Source organism: Centroberyx gerrardi, chromosome 18 (assembly GCF_048128805.1).
Source record: "Centroberyx gerrardi isolate f3 chromosome 18, fCenGer3.hap1.cur.20231027, whole genome shotgun sequence".
In the NCBI taxonomy this organism is placed as follows: domain Eukaryota; kingdom Metazoa; phylum Chordata; class Actinopteri; order Beryciformes; family Berycidae; genus Centroberyx; species Centroberyx gerrardi.
In genome coordinates this window covers 4,108,715-4,126,161 of record NC_136014.1, presented here as the reverse complement: position 1 = coordinate 4,126,161, position 17,447 = coordinate 4,108,715, and the positions used below count along the sequence as shown (strand labels likewise).

General features: G+C 42.7%; 1 protein-coding gene across 1 annotated transcript in view; it reads right to left on the bottom strand.

Moving 5' to 3' along the window:
* ncoa1 (nuclear receptor coactivator 1) overlaps window positions 1–17,447 on the bottom strand; it is a 75,472-nt gene that overhangs the window by 11,102 nt on the left and 46,923 nt on the right. Inside the window, exons 5-12 of the mRNA XM_078289716.1 lie at window positions 12,347–12,453; window positions 11,580–11,757; window positions 10,061–10,240; window positions 6,798–6,896; window positions 6,121–6,261; window positions 4,880–5,027; window positions 2,239–3,229; window positions 1,407–1,634 (exon numbers count right to left, since the gene is read on the bottom strand). Coding sequence (XP_078145842.1) covers window positions 1,407–1,634; window positions 2,239–3,229; window positions 4,880–5,027; window positions 6,121–6,261; window positions 6,798–6,896; window positions 10,061–10,240; window positions 11,580–11,757; window positions 12,347–12,453 — 2,072 coding nt within the window. The remainder of the gene's footprint in view (window positions 1–1,406; window positions 1,635–2,238; window positions 3,230–4,879; window positions 5,028–6,120; window positions 6,262–6,797; window positions 6,897–10,060; window positions 10,241–11,579; window positions 11,758–12,346; window positions 12,454–17,447) is intronic.

The window sequence follows — 17,447 nt, the reverse complement described above, 5'->3', positions numbered from 1 at the left end:
CACTGCCAATACAGGAGCGAAGCTAAATAGAGGCAAATGGAAGTATTCTTTCTGACACTCTCTGCTTGTGTAAATAGGAAAGCAACAGTCGCATGCCATGCATGGAGTGGGTGTTAACTTAGTGTTAACCCAACAAGAAAACCTTGACATTGACAATGAGAGCCAGGAAGCAGCCTGCTGCTGTTGAGTCAATTCTATTTCAATATCTTCAAATGAAAAGAGAATTCTGGATTAAAATTCAAACAAATTACAATTAGGTATGCACCAATGCTGATACTGGCTCATTGGTGATTTTGGTGAATGCTTGGATTGGTCCTTGGATGACCTACTTAATAAAGTATTGGGTATATCTATCAATTCTAAAAACTGGGTATTGTATTGGTGTATACTGTTTGTATACCGCATCAAAATGTTAGCAACATGCCTCATATCATTTCCAATGAAATCCATCACACAGCACCACATCAAGTTTCATTTTTCGTTTGTGTGTTTATGTTCCCCGTACTCTATAGCTTATACCTTCCTCTTTCGGGCTGGTGAATCAGTAAGAGAACCTCTATACTAGTAACTCTCAATCATGTGCCATCAAGGCCCAAAAGTCTGCAGGAGTCATTCTCAATATGCGTTTTTGTGTGTTCTTGTGTCTTCCATGATGCGCTCAAACATGATTCCACAACAAAAGAACTTGAGGAAGGTTAAAGATCCCAGAAGTTTTCTTGCCAACCAAGAATGCATCGAATGGTGACTTGGAAGCCCATGACGCGTCACATCCAAACAGTGCTATAGTCAATAGTACAGAGCCAGTTCAAAGAGCTGGGAAAATGAACACCTGTGCGTCTTCAATGATTGCATGGACTCAAGCACATGTTGAACTGTCAAGATGTTCTCTGTTCTTCAGTCCATCTCAAATGGTAAAGATGTTCTCTGTTCTTGCGTTCTTGAGAAGTTTGTTTAATCCAAGACAACTTGGGAAGAACGTTTTCCAGACAGGACTTGGTGTTCTTGGATTTGACGATCACCTCTGGTTTTCATTTGAACCAATTACTACACACGCTGATTTCTCTCGTTGGTAAATTCTTGGGCCTAAATGGCACGTTGAGAACCACTGCTCTACACCATCACAGCCCTACCATCAACCCCAACAAACCACTGGGTAAGTCTTGATACACAGGTATAGGTTGGCCAGAACTGACTCATGGAGCAGTACCGTTACTTCTCAGCTATCATTAACTCTTATCAAAGAGGATAATAGTTTAGTGGAGGACTTTTTTAATGACTTTTCTTTATTCTTAACACAAGAACCCTTTGCAAGGCCAACTCTTTTGTGGTCGGTCAAGTTTGGGCAAGTTTGGCCCTAGTTTGTGCAGCCATGACCCAGATCACAATGACATTGACAACAAATGTACCGTGGAGTCTCGGCTGTCCTTGCGGCTGTCTCTGCGGTTCTCTCCGACGGGGCTGGACTTGGGGCTGAGGCAAGCCGAGGCGCTGGAAACTCCTGCAGGTTTGGATGTACCTCCTGCTGCGATGGCAGCCCCGGTACAGGGTGCTCCCTCCCCGCTGACCCTCTTCTCCACCTTCACCCTGACCGTCTGCAGGCTGAGAGCGGATGGAGGTGGCAGGTCCCCCAGGTCCTTCAAAAACAAATGAGCTTTCAATCAGAGTGCACTTCAAAAGGCTACTAAGACTAAGATGTATGACTAGTGGGAAGAGGTAACAGGTCTCCCAGGTCAAGCTATTGAGACCTGAACTTGAAAATCTATCTACAGGGTTCCTCCTGTGCCCCTGATGTAAAATTCCATGACTTTTCCACGATTTTCCAGAACTAATTCAGAGCACTTCCATGACCTAAAAATTGTATTCCTTTCTAGTTTGTTAAATAGTTTTTCTAAAGGGGTGAATAGTCTGGTTTTCACTAAAAAAAACCATAACAAAAACCATAGTATGAATGTGTTAAAACTATTTGTAAAATACATTCCTCTAAAGTGACCCATTTGTAAAATTCCCTGATATTCCTGGACCTCCCAAGACAATTCCCTATCAAATTTAGGATAAGATCTTGGAATACTCCTCACAAAATTCCATGACATTCCAGAAATTCCATGACCACTGTGGGAACCATGTATCTAAGGTCACAAACACACGTCTGACTCACATTGAATGATGATCTAATACCATCACCCTCTTATCCACAACAGAGAAATAAAACAGAATGTGAAAGGCGTATTTAATGGTCACCTTCTCATCTGTGTCCAGGAGGAAGCGGAGCAACTGGTGGTCCTGTGGTTCTCTGGAGCTGGACTTGGGAGGTGCTGAGGCCGTTGCCGGACTGGCGGGTGGCTCCTTCTTGATCTCAACTTCCTTACTGTTCATTCCTTCTTCAGTGGTGGTGGAGGCGTCATTGGGGCTGCTGTCCTGGAGCAGCCGGTGCAGAATCTTGTGTCGTTCCGTCAGGGTGCTGTGGGAGGCGGGGCACTGAGGGGCAGGAGGGGGGTTAGGGTGAGGCGATGAGGTGCAGTGGTTGCTGTTGTTGTTGTTGTTGGATTCGACTCCTGCCCCGTTGCTGTCCAGGAGCTGGTTGAGTCTGGGGTTGCCCAGATGCGAGGGAGAAGGAAGGGGAGCTTTGACTGAGTCCTCGCCCCTTCCTTCACCGCCTCCTACTCCTTCTGGGGGTTTTGCCGGAGAAGGCCGAGCCGACGAGCTCGTGGGCGTACTGGCTTGTCTCTGAGGGAGAGGGGAAGACAGGGAGAAGGTCCCAGCTGACCCACCACCACCACTACTCCCATCCCCGCCAGACTGCTGCCTGCTGAGGCTGCCTCCACTGCTTAGAGCCCCTGATGGGGAGTGGAGGCCTGGTGTGGAGGGAGAGAAGGGGTTCCCTGGGACCCGCGGGCTTCCCCCTAGCCCAGGACTGGCCCGCGGCAGTCTGGGTGACATAAAGGAGGTAGGGGTGGCTGTGAGAGGGCTGCTCAAAGGGGAGGGGCTATTGACCTGCTGGGGACACGTCCGACTGGGCGTCAGGTAGCCCGTGGGCGTGGCCGGGCCGTGTCCGTGGGAGGAGCCGTTGCTGTTGTTGGGGTGGGGGCCCGAGGCGGGGAGGCCCGGGGCTTGGGTCGAGTCGCTGCCGGGAGGGAGGGCTGGGGAGCGGGAGGGGGCTTGGGCCGGGCTGCCCAGGGTCAGTGGAAGGCTGGGGTTAGTGTTTTCCTGAGAGCTAGCAGTGTTGTGTTCCCTGGGAGAGGAGAGGAGGAAAATAAGAGAAAAATGTAACCTGAGGAGGCGACAAGGTGGCAGAGCATAGAGAAGCATACTGTCAAACTTATGTGGTGCAAATTCAACACTGTGACACTACACTATGTAAAGAAACCCTAATGTCTGGAACAACTGCCACTGTCTTAAACCTGCAATAAGCGATTTCAGACCCGGTAACCAATCCTGAAACTAATGTGTGCTACGTGGAGATTTCCGTGAGATGTAATGATATAAACAAATAGCCACACATGCAGACCAGCTGTGTTGTTGTTTTCACCTCTTTCCTAAAGCTTGTTGTCAAAGTTGGCCTGAGTAAGGGCGAATCACTTGTCATTGTGGGACATGTAACTTTCAGTGGGAGAAAAATCTGGCAAAGCGAGACTGGTAAGCGGCGATATTTCTCCATAGGTACGTTTATTTTAGCCATTAGCCTTTATGCACTGTCTGTCCTTAAGGGCTTCCGTCGCCTAGTAGCTTTGCTGTGTGTGTTTACAAAATGTGTTGCGGTTGCTGTCACCCTCTAGTGGTCAGAAAAAATCGCTTACGGAAAATGTTTAAAGAAGGTGATCAAGTTTAAAGATGATGATCAAAATTACTTTAGTCTCTGTATGGAAGTATATTGCAGGAAGAATTTGCCACTCGTATGTGAAAATTTTGGCTCAAAATGAAAATGAAAATTCAATAATGTCATTTGCATTTACCATTTCATATACTAGTACTGTCATTTAATTTAAAAAGAGATTAGCATGCTTTATGATTAGCTTTATTCAAGTAATAATGCAAAATTATTAATAATTAATTATCATATGAGTTCTTCCGCCGCCATTTTTCAAAATAATAATAAAATTTAAAAAAAATCTAAATAATTTTGCCGCTTAGCATGATGTCGCCCTGCCTTGATTATGAAGATTACAGTAGCATGATGTTGCAAAGTTCAAAATGTATAGAGGTTGTTCTGAAAAAGCATATTCATTGCAGTAACAGGTTTTTATAGTACTGTTTTGAATTGATCTCACCAGTGTGTAATGGGTATGCCATCTGAAGGCAAAGTTTGATATAGATGGAAGATGTTTTTGAGGCGAGTGCTTGATTTTGTCATAGAAGTTTGAGGTTTGTATATATCAGTGTGTGTTTTTGGGAAAATGGAACCTCATTTCAAGAAATGTGTCTTAGCTGTTGGGAAAAAGTAATAAACACTGACAGCTCACATGTATTCATCTCTGACACTGTGTTATGAATTCCATAGCCTATATGATTAGAAACAATTGTATTGGATTAATTGTATTCATGTATTGGACAGAAGGCGCAGCCTATGCTGCCTAAATTAAAACCTGTTTCATCAAGCACAACATGTAGTAACTGTTTAGATAAAAACTGATTTATTTCCACATGGTTTGGCAGCAATGTCATGCAGCCATGAGAACAATCTGTTAAACACAGTGCTGGATTGAAAGTGTACTGTTTATGTTTGCTGTGCACTTTTACATGATGTGCCGTTGTTAGCAGAAAGTGCATCAGAACAATCAGCAATCAGATGATCATACTGTTACAAAATTGGTAACTGGAATCAACCCCTATTTACCAGTGGTGTATATGAAAACCTGTGTATTACTGTATGTGTGTCCAGTACCTGTCAATAGTGTGAATGCCCATGATGAAGGGCTGTACGTCGGGGTTGGGGGGGCAGCAGAACTTGCAGCGGGTCTGAGCGCTGAGGGGGGTGCCATCGCTTAACGTGAACCGGTACAGAGGGCTGATAGCGGTGCCATGCGTCATCACTGGTGGGAATGCGCACACACATTCGCACACACACACACACACAAACACAGAACAAAGAGATAAACACAAGATTCAGACTGTCTTCTGTCTCATCTCCTGTCTGCTTCTCTTCCTTTCCTTCCAAAACGTACCTTAAAGGTGGAATAATGCAGGTCTTTACTTCCCCATTAGGGAGTTTGTAGCGAGTAGTTTGTAACGTTACTATAGAAGTCATGCCACATGGCCATAAGCAATTTCTGTGTGTATTCTGTGAGTGTGTATGCAGCCTTATTTGGAAAGGGGGGGTGGAGACAGGTTTTGTTTTTGTTTTGATTTAGATTCAACATTCCTCTTTGCGTCTACAGTGGTGCCATTTTACATAAATCTGACATAGTGTACAACAGTGGTTAAGTCAAGTTAAGACAGTTATAGAATGTAGAAGAATGACTGTTTTGATCAGTTTCAGTGTTCTCTCTCTCTCTCTCTACCTACAATACAGATAGTCTTGGAATTCTGGACAAAATCATATCTAACAATAAAAACAGTCTCAGATTTGGGTCCAAGAGACAAAATCTCATCAAATGGGGGTTTGTGGCCCTAATGTGTACTGAATTTGCAGTCCTTATGAAAAAGGTTGAGAGTCACTGGTGTACAAGAAACACATTTAAACAACTTTTGCACAGGTGTTTGGATGTCAGCTGGGTGTCCGTTGGCTCTATAAGTGACATAGTTCCATATTTGGCTCCTGGCACCAGTTTGTAAACCAGTTTAGGTGGACCGGGATCCAGTTGAAGACATGGTGGACTGTTCAACGCTGTTGCCATGGTTTCAGCAGTTGGACTATGACTGCTGCACTCCACTGTCAAAAGCCAGACTGAGGCTCTGTCTATTACAATCCCTCTTCTTCTAATAACTATTCACATACATCCTTTTTCTTCTTTAAACTATTCCAAACTGCACATATACGGCATCTGGAGCTGAGACATTTATGAAATTCAATATTGAATTCAACTGAACTCAACAAGTGTTGAAATTTCGGTTGCTGTGACAAAGCTAGAAGAGAGCGGGTCAAGACGGTTTCAGATTGGAGCGCCACCGGCTGTGGCTTCTTACCCTCATGCAGCAGCTTCTTGGCGTGGGAGGGCTCTTTGCCCTGCGGCTGGAAGAAAGCGTAGATGCACTTCCTGACCAGGTCCTCCCAGCCAGGCCGGCCCGTCGCTCGCAGAGCACTGGTTTCTATGGAGATGATCTTCCCTGGAGGGGAGGACCGCATACATGCACGCACACACACAAAAAGATCAGTCCACACAGATTACAGCATTTGCAGTAGCTTACACTCATTGAGGGTTCCTACTGTGGCCCCGATGTAAAATTCCATGACTTTCACTAACTAAGTTGGAGTGCTTCCATGATCTAAAAATGTTCTTCCTTTCTTGGTTTGTTGCTATTTTTCAGCTCAAAAATGTCTGGTTTCTATTCCAGTTGGGTCGCTGTGGAGAAAAACAGCTGAAAACCACCATCTAACACAATAAATGTGTCAAACAAGTTGAAAAATACATTCTGCTATATTCCTGTCAAGCAACCCATTTGTAAAATTCCCTGATATTCCCTGACTTACCAACAGAATTGATCAATTCCCCTGACTTTCCCTGTCTGGAATACACCTCTCAAAATTCCCTGACATTACAGGAATTCAATGACCAGCGGGAACCCTGAGTATTATACCTGTGTGTGTGTGTGTGTGTGTGTGTGTGTGTGTGTGTGTGTATGTGTGTGTGTGTGTGTGTTACCTGTGGGGTCCTGCTTGGTGATGAAGGACTCGGTGCTGACAGGCAGTGGCTGGGGGCGCGGCATCCGGCAGGCAATACAGATCAGGCAGCTCTGCAGATCTTAAAAAAAAAAGAACAAAAAGAGAACACAAGTGACAGTTTAAAACAACAACCACAATGAAAATGGATAAAGTAACGCTAGTAAAGCTGGTAGTAGTTACTCTGATCATTAGGAGTCAGTATGGAGCACATTAGCTGTGCTGTGGCAGTTTCTGCAAAGTGTTTCAGAGTTGTATTTATTACATACTGTTTGCTGATAGTGACAGCTATGGCAGTACAAAATGTGTTATAAGAGTGTGCCACAATCCACTAGGTCAGTTCTTATCAAAATGACTAATAGTGCTCAACAGCCTTGTAAATCTGCGACGCATGAACTACACCATAAGATTTGATCCAGGCCATTGCACCAATGACTCCCTAAAATATGTCTTGCAAGAATTTGGTCAGTGTGTCAATTGGTTCAAATTAAGTATTAAGGAATAAGTATTAAGTATTTGACCGACATAATCAATGCATTCTACACAAACAGAATATCATTCAACCTAAAATATTTAGCTTTTGCATGGAACATCACACTAAACCAGAGCCTATAAGCATATAAGCAAGTGGACCATTTATTAGAAATCTTCAGTGGGAAAATGCCACAGGTTAACAACAATCTATCTTGGCAATGCTTAAAAATATTTTAAAGGTCCCATATTCTCCACTTTCCAGTGTTTTATTTTCTGTCTTGAGGTCCATTCAAAGCTGTGTGTGTGGTGTCATGTACCAAAAACACTCTCAATCCATTTTTACACAGGCTGTTTCTGTCGCTGTGTCTTTAAGGCTCATTAATATTAATGACCTTCTGTTCTGATTGGCTAACCGTTTCAAGAGTGAAACGTGAGACACCGCAGCCCGGCAGCTACAGGTAGGGAAAACTCTCCGGTAGAAAACAATGACAACCGCTCGACCGCTTTGAAAAAAACCACTTTGTTAGTCTATTATTTCTTACAAAAATGATAATGAGCGAACCTTTGTGACGCCACAAAGTTACGGAAGTCCAAACGGCTCGTTTAGAGGCTCGCTTTTCTAATATGGATTGTGTGGATTTAGTTTTGATACTTTCATGATGTTTAGATAGCACATCCAACTCCTTTATAATCAAAGAGGCAAGGGAAATCCTGTTTTACACGATATGGGACCTTTAAAATAACCATCATCAGCCAAGCCTGATGCATATTTTTCTGTTTTGTGGCGAAACCTTGAGCTTTTTTCTGAAAGATGACAAATGCCTAGAAATGTAGTACCACGTCAATCTGCCTCAAACAATGCCTACTACAACGCCTACATATAGAAAACCATGGAATGTCCATTTTCTAACACTTTAGTCATTCTTGGCATAGCATACATGTATGCTGGAAAAATAGAGTCAATATAAATAAGTGACTTGCAGGAATTTTCACTAAGACACACTTCACCCAAAGTACCTTATGGATAAGATAAACTGAAAATAACATTTTTTCTTTATGATGTTTCACATGCTATCAATAAGTTAACCTTTGTGGTACCTATATCTATTGCAAAAAATACTTAACATTGAAACATTAAACCGACAAATTTTCTCTGCACCGGGCAAATTTTCCATCCATTTATCATGGCAGAGGGAACCAAAGTGCCAGTGTGGGACCATTTTGTTGTTTTGTTCATTCATCTCTTCGTCATCTGCAGTTAGTACAAAATGCAGCCGCTCGTCTTCTAACTGGAAAAAGAAAGCGTGATCACATTAACACCAGTATTGGCCTCCCTCCACTGGCTTCCTGTCCGTTTCAGGATTGATTTTAAGATTTTATTGCTTGTTTTTAAGGTTTTAAATGGGCTGGCGCCACCTTATCTAGCAGAACTATTGCATCATCATACTCCAGTTAGAGCACTGAGGTTGACCAACCAGATGCTCTTGGATGTTCCGAGATCTAGGCACAAAAACAGAGGCGACCGAGCCTTTGCGGTGGCTGCCCCTAATCTCTGGAACAGCTTACCTATTCATATAAGAACTGCTCAGACCCTAGAAACCGCTGCTTAAGACCCACCTCTTCTCGTTGGCTTTTAATTCGAGTTGAGCTTGACACCTTGACCTCATCTTCTGTTGTGCCGCAATTCTTTTATTATTATTATGTTTATTGTTTTCTTTTATTCTTATGTGTTATTTACTTTTATATTCGTTTATTTTGGTATTTTAAGCCTGTTCAGCACTTTGGTCAACTGTGGTTGTTTTAAATGTGCTATACAAATAAATTTTGACTTGACTTGTTTAGCTCCAGGAAGGGTCATGTGCGGAATTTCGAAAAAGTCGTATGGGATGATCAAAACCTAAACCAAACAAGACAGTCTAACAGGATCTGTTGTTGAATCTGTTCACCAACGTGTTAAATGTCAGTTTTTCTATTTTCGTGGCCTCATTCAAATGAATAGGAAGTAAAAATCCTAACAAACTCGTCCAGCTGCATCTGATCTTGGTGATTAGTTTATATTCTGGTTTTCATGGCAGTCAAGTGCCGAATAACCCCCATGTTAAAACTAAGTGGAATATTGCTTTAAGCAGTTTCATCCACTGGCCCATAGTGTGGCCATGATTAAAAGACAGACAATTAAAGAACTTAGTCACATCACAGGCCATAGCCCCTCAGCTGTTTGATCACTGGATAAAGTGGATGGATTCAGGACCGAGGAGATGGTTAAAGCATTGTATGGATGATGCCTACTTAATCCATCCAGTGGTTTCAGTTGGTGGGTTTCTTTGGCTTACGGTTCTTGCCGAGCCGTGTTACAGGGTTAAAGATGAAAAATTAAACCACACAAAAATGCTTAATACAACATATGACAGAATAGTGTCAGAGGTCAAGAGTCTTGTGAGAAGGCTCCATACATGGCTTTCACAACTCGCTGCTGCTCAGGCACTACTAAATCCCTGCAGCGCTTTATGGAACATTTCATAGAAAACGACTGGAAATGACTAGAACAGGCAGAGATGTGATTGGCAAAGGACACCAGCTCAATGCCTTTGCTTATGATCACAGTCAGATTGGGACTAGCTGGTGACTCTCTGAAGTCAATGATCATGTCCTTTGTTTGCTGTGACAGTCATCAGTGTACATAGTGTAGAGAATGGAATCTGTTGACTTATTGTGGGAAACATTGACTATGTGCACTCGTGTGTGTGTATGTGTGTGTGCGTGCGTACGTACCATCTCCCTCCTCCTGCAAGGCCCGCGGCTGGGACACGGTGAAACACTGCATGATCTCATACTGCTGCCGGGCTTCCAGGTTTTCGGAATCCGCTTCGTCCGGCGGCCTCTTCAGCATGCGACAGTTGAAGGTGTGGCTGCTCCTTCGGCCGGGCTCCTGTGGCCACGGCACGCCGTTTACTGGACAAAGACAAATAAACACGCAGGGTTGAATGTTGATTTACATAAAGAGAACAACATCCGACCCAGTCGCACACAATGTAAAATGTGTGAGTGTTTACGGTCATTCAAATGTCTTAAAACTAATGTGGTAGTGATTTATTTGTTATGTCGATGTGATGATGCGATCTGATGATTTCCCAATGGTTTGATTTTCCGCATTTTTGCACATTTTTGGCATTTAATTTGGTCAGTGGGTTGTTTAGTTTATAGAGGGAGTCTCAGACAAAAATGGAAGGTTGACGATTTATTTTTTTCTTTAAAATCCCAGGAGCTGAATGCAAATATCATCCATTCTAAGCGACAGGTATTCCACACTGAGCTCTACAATTCTGAAGCAGTTTGTCCGACACCCTCAAAATCCCATTAAGATGTACTGAAGGGTGTGGATCCTCCTTAAGAGTAGCACTGCATCCCTCAAGTCTAAAAATAATTTGAGTTGTGTAGGAAAAGGTGATTTGGCTTTAACGTTAGTCCTTGAGCTGTTCAATCGCTTGGCACAACTGTTTCTGTTAATCTTCTTGGTGTGAGACCCCTCGTTGTTTCCAGTATTTCTTACGCAATAGTCTAAGAAATTCGCTGCAATAGATCTCGCCGGGGCTGATGTTGTCTTTGGCACGTAGCTTATCATGTCATTTTACTCCTTTTCCCATGTAACCCCATAGATTCTCACAAGAATCTTGAAAGTTCTGCATCTTTGTGAAGCAGGTATGACAAAACGGGAAGCCCAGAAAAACATTTTATGAACAACTTTTCATGACCTTTTCCAAACATTTGGGATGTGCTTAACTTGAGCGAGCCTCAAATTCAAAATTCCATTTCTTTATTAGGTTTTCCATGACAGTAGGATTCCTGTTCTTTCCCCAACGAGAAACGACAGCTGTGGAGCCCTCGACAGCATTAACCTGTCAGGGGATTAGGACTGACAGCAAATAAAACACGGCTCAACCTCCTGCTTTCTAGAATCTTCCGTCCTCATGTGACCCACTCTGCCCCTCCCCGCTCCATCCTCATCACAATCTCCTCACCAAGGCCGTGGGTAAGAACTATGACCCAGCTTGCTTCATAGAAACACCTTGGGCATGCCGGTATTTAAAGACTGTATACTGATTTTGCTGCCAAAACCCACCTCCTGAGCCTTTTTTGCCTCTAAAATAGTGGCATCAGTCTTCAAAAGCCCATATTGGTTGAACCCTAATACATGCATACCCATTCACTCAGACTATGAAATACTCTCTCACAGCCTTTATGTCAGGTTTCTCAACACACACTCATAGTACCTCGACACCGTCTCACTCACCCAGGCTCTTGGGCAGCAGGTTGCGTACGAACTCGTTGTGGTCTCCGACGTGCAGGATGCTGTAGACACTGGAGGTCATCAGCTCCTCCTGGCCGTATCCGAGGTAACCGGTGACGTTCTCCGACACGAAGACGATGCGACCCTCCCGGTTGACGACGAAGAAAAACCCATCCAGGGCCTGGGTGAGCGGCAGAGGGAAGAAGAACGAAGGGGGGAGGAGTAAGAGAAGACGGAGAGGAGGTGATTGGAGTTTAATTGGAGTTGTGTTGATTGGAGAATTATACACACATATTACATAACACATGCACTTATTCTGTTATGTTTTAATTCTACAAAAGCAGGTTTCAAAGCCAAAAGACAAAGACCATATCAGACCTTTTTTTAAAAACCTTTTTAATGCTACCTGGAATTGAATTTAAGACCAATTAAAAAAAAACATAAACTAAGATGCAAAACCAACATATTTATGATTGAACGTCACTAATTTAAGTTCTGAAAATATAACTGGGCACTATAATAAAAGGACACCAGCAAATTGTAAGGGACATGAAGTCCACCTGTGTTTAGTAAAGCGGATAGGATGTATATTGTACTATTAACCCTGTTCTGTGTCCTTTAATAGCTGTATTTAACACTTTTTAATCGTTTTTAAAGCCTCAGATTCAGACTTTTGAAGGACTGGCGGATACCTTGTGAAAGCACCTATCAAATGTCTGGTGTGTGTGTGTGTGTGTGTGTGTGTGTGTGTGTGTGTGTGTGTTAGTTACCTCTAGCAGCATGGGCCCCAGAGCTTCTTTCTCCACCAGCCCCTGGCTACTGGAGGAGATGTCGCTCTTCTGCACCTCGTCATCTGGAGAGAGCAGGGCCGCTTTCTCTGTTGGGAGGAAACAAACACAGTCAGGCATCTGGATGGAGACACATTGAAATGTCCTACAAAAGAAGATACTTTATTCCAGACTGCGTAAATAAAGGATTGATGAATGAATGAATGAAAGCGTGTGATCAATCAACTTCATAACCAATTACAACCAGAATCAAAAACATTAAAGCACACTTCTGTCCATGGGTATGCACAGCACCAAGTGATACAAAACAAGACTTGCGAATGAATGCCTCAGAGTCTCACTTCATGTACATTCATTGGTAAATTCTTCAATTACAATAGGAGAAATACTGTTAATGAAAGCTATTCGTATTAAGAGTTGGGCTGCAGGACGAGCTTCAAGGAGTACACTAAGCTTTTGGTAGATTGCCCTGTTGGTCAACTTCCCCGTTAACTGATGAGACCATAGACACCAAAATCATCCATGTGTCCCCGGTAGATCCATGCTAACACTTTAGCTCCATACTAGTGATAGTAGGCTCCATGCTAACACTTTAGCATACACTATGTTGAGTGATAGCAGGCTCCATGCTAACACTTTAGCATACACTATGTTGAGTGATAGTAGGCTCCATGCTAACACTTTAGCATACACTATGTTGAGTGATAGCAGGCTCCATGCTAACACTTTAGCATAAACCCACATTAGACTTACCACAGTTTGATCAGATTCTGTCCTAGGGATTCATATGGGAAGATTTTAGTTGTTGCTGATTTACTATTAAACTGTAGAACTGTCTACACTGTACGTGGGGAGTGAGAGTGAAACCTAGCATTACACTAGTCACTGTTCATACATTCACTAATTGGGATTTCAAGTGAATTAAATTATAGTCTACACAGCAACCTGAGTCTAGTCCTCACTAGGAGAGAGAGAGAGAGAGAGAGAGAGAGAGAGAGAGAGAGAGAGAGAGAGAGAGAGAGAGAGAGAGAGAGAGGGCAAAAGGTGAGAGGGAAATAGGGCACTGGCGGGGACAGAGGAACACACACATATCCTCACACACACACACACACACAGGCTACAATGTCTGATATGCCCTTGCTGGCTTCTGAATGATTTGTATAACTTAATTTTCTCCATTTTGGAACTATTTTATGTTATTATAAATATTTATGATTACGCACTAGTGTGTAGTGCCTGTTTTCAAATCAAGTACTTTATCATCTCAATATGGTTCGAGTACAAACTGTTGGTTTTGTTTTTGAAAATATACATTTTTGGCTTTTGCAATTTTTCTTTTGATAAACAGTCATGCCAGAGAGAGAGAGAGAGAGAGAGAGAGAGAGGGAGAGGGAGAGAGAGAGAGAGAGAGTGAGAGAGAGGCCCTCTTACACAAGGTCAGGGGGCCAGGTTGCTTGGCTATTGGCTGCTTTCTTGCACGCCCTGCTCTCTTCCATAAGCTGAGAACAAAAACACACACGGGGCAGAGAAAGACTGAGAGAGAGAGAGAGAGAGAGAGAGAGAGAGAGAGAGAGAGAGAGAGAGAGAGAGAGAGAGAGAGAGAGAGAGAGAGAGAGAGAGAGACTACTTAAGCTCTATGTACTTGTGGCCTTGACTCTATTAATCTGGCTTCAAGCCTCCAAAGACTGTTGATAAAGGAGAGCAAGGTTACCGTTTGAGAGCTCTACTTCTCTGGACTCTCACCATACACCCGATTTAAAATTCCATGACTTTCCATATGTAAATCAGATCACTATCATCACCTAAAATGTTCTGCCTTCCTGGTTTGGTGAAGTGATAGCCGCCATGGCTGCACCAGCTACAGAAACTCAAACGACATCAAGAGAAAATCCAAAAGGAAAAGAAACAGATGAATCGCTCAGAGGAAGGCAAGCTGCTAAGAAGGAAAACGACTGTCTCCGAGCCAGAAAGAGGGAGCGTCGGCATTGGAAGATGAAAAGAACTCCAAGATGAGAAGGGACAATGAGGAGAGATAGAGATGTGGTTTCTTTTTCTGTTGGACTGCTAGGTTTCGCCATCATTTATTAACCGCAGTCTACATTGACTGTCTATTATTATGTTGGGCCAGTGCATACATTGAGTTGCAGTCTGATTTCCATCTAATGCAGTGATTCTCAACCTTTTTCATATCAAGGACCCCAAATGTAGTACACATCAAGGCCACAGACTCCCATTTGATGAGATTTTGTCTCTTGGACCCAAATCTGAGAATATTTTTATTGTTAGATATGATTTTGTCCAGTATTCCATGACTATCTGTATTGTAGGTAGAGAGATAACACTAAAACTATGATCAAAACAGTCATTCTTCTACATTCTCTAATTGTGTTAACTTCATGTAAATGAAATAATGGTGAAGTTTAACAATTAATAGATTTTCTGGGGACCCCCTGGAACCCCCTCAAGGACCCCTGGTGGTCCCCGGACCCCACGTTGAGAACCACTGGTCTAATGTAATCATCTCAAATTCCTTGACTTTCCCTGTCTGGAACACACCTCTCCAAATTCAAAGACATTCCAGCAACTCTGGCTTTTACTTTGTGTGTCAAACAACACAAACACCGCTGAACCACTACGAGATGTTTGAACACCGACAAATCAAATGTGCACACACACGCCACACATAAAACCCCTTATCTAATTCAAATGTGAATGAAAGAGGGCAAATGGCATGCTTCGCTGGGCAGCGAGTGGCCATTCATTTGGAGAAAGATAGACTGATCAATGAGCTAATATTACCATAGCACTGTTTACTCTTTTTACCTGACTTCTAATGGTGAAAAGTAGGGTACTGAAGTGGCCATCTGCTATTGGCTGATCTTTGGTGCCAGGTGATGTCACCTCTATAGAGTACAACAGGTGGTGACATCACCTGGCACCAAAGAGCAGCCAATAGCAGATGGCCAGTTCAGTACCCTACTTTTCACCAGTAGATGTCAGGCTTCACCACAGATTTGGGTTTTGGGTTCAGTTACTCTTTAAGCATATAGGCTATTAATACATAGATTAACACACTCCTCTTCAAGGACATAAATACTCTGTTAGATTAAGGTCTGATGAACATCAAATATTGACCCACAGGCTAATGAGGAGCAAGAGGACTGATACAGTCTTCAAGGCTTCAAGGGCATGCCGACTTACAACCGGCTAATGTTTAACCTGTGAGCCACAATACCGGCTACTATAAGGTTAAACACTGTCTTGGGTGTGTGTGTGTGTGTGTGTGTGTGTGTGTGTGTGTGCTCAAAATGGGTCAGATGGTTGTCTGCCCCCTTCCTTTTAACCTCGCTTTTCGTTTGTGGAGTGAAGTTCAAGCATATTGTCATATCAAGGATGTGATAAGAGGATTCCCGTCTGTAGGATAAGGCTGCACCACAGAGATTCAGCTCCCACACTCCATTTTGTAAGTTTTGTTTTTGCATCATTAAAACCACGAGATCCTGATTTTGTTTTTTTGTTTTTGTCTCCATCTTTGGTGCTCAGCGCTCGTTGCTGTGGTGTTTCTGCACCTGTTAATCAAACAGTGTGTCCAGTACTTCCAGGACGTCTTTTTCCTTGGAGTTTCTGTCGATGAAGTTTGAGTTCCTGTAGGTGGCACTCTTTTCTTCGTCTGTTCAGCCATGGCTATCACTGGTTGGATCACTTTTGTTGTGGTATATCAATCGGCGATAGAGAATAGAGCCACTTGCAAGGCTATGGTCAAGATATAAACTGAAATTTAGTAGTTCTAGAACTTGTTCTGTACCATGTTTCAATCTGCCTGAGGAAATATTCAAATTGTCCACCAAGGTACAAGTCTGTCAGTCTTGCATTACATTTTAAGTAAGCATTTTAGTCAATCATTAATTCAGATTGTCAACATCTGAAATACAAATAAAAACAATTGTTCATGTGATGCTTTTCCTAATCCCTATGATTCATTTCTAGATGAAATGTGAATGTAAGGAAACAGAACCTACATCTGAAAACATCTCCATATTTCACATTTAATTAACTTGATGAACTGTTGAACTTGAAATTAACTGGTATCTAGACTCTGCAAGGATTTAGAGGTTGTGGTGTTTGTGTGTGTGTGTGTGTGTGTGTGTGAGACTAAGGACAAACAGCGATTCGTTGGTGCTCTAATTGTTTTATGACCATTCCTGACAATGCTGGCCAGGGATCAATAGAGGAGGACAATAAAACATGAAAAAAAGACCCAGGTCCCTGGCAAGAGTTCACATGATGAGGTTATTCCAACAGCTGTGATGACATTTCCTCGACACCTCCAGGACGCAAGCAGTGGATCCACTCAAACAGCAGAGTGCTTTGTTTTACCTGGTGCATAAAAACGTCTCTGGAGAAAAACAAAGAGGGCGTGGACCTCTATCAAAATTTCATGGTGCGATCATCATTGCCAAAATGAGAACTTATACACAGTCTGCTGGTGTGGGAATGGGTGGATTCTGACAATTCATTTGGATTCCTCATATCTGAATCATTAACAAGAATGAATTTGGTCCAAATCGGATGACGGATGCTGTATTGACCAAGGGAGATCAGCCCTAAAAACCACAGATTCCATATGTGTTCATTAAGGATGGGACGATATATCGATAATTCAATATATCGCGATACAAAAATGTGACCATACGTATTGTGGGGCAGAAAAATGAATCGAGATGTTAGCTTTTATTCTGCTGTAGTAATCACAAATGAGACGCTTCACCATCACAATTTCACAAGCTCTCCATCCAAATTATATTATTTACACTTTGTAATGACATTTTTAAACTGTTGTTTACATTCTAACAAGCCAATGCCATTGCTAGAAAGATTTGTGGCTCAGAAATAAACATAATTCTGCACAGTCAGACTTTGTTGTCATTGAACTTTTATTTATTACATCGTATCGTGGTTGTATTGAATCATGAACCATATCGAATATCGAATCGTATTGTGAGATCAGCATATCGTCCCATCGCTAGTGTTCATAAGTGTCTGACTGGTGGCGGGGTGTCATAGAAAAGGTAAGGAAGGTGTG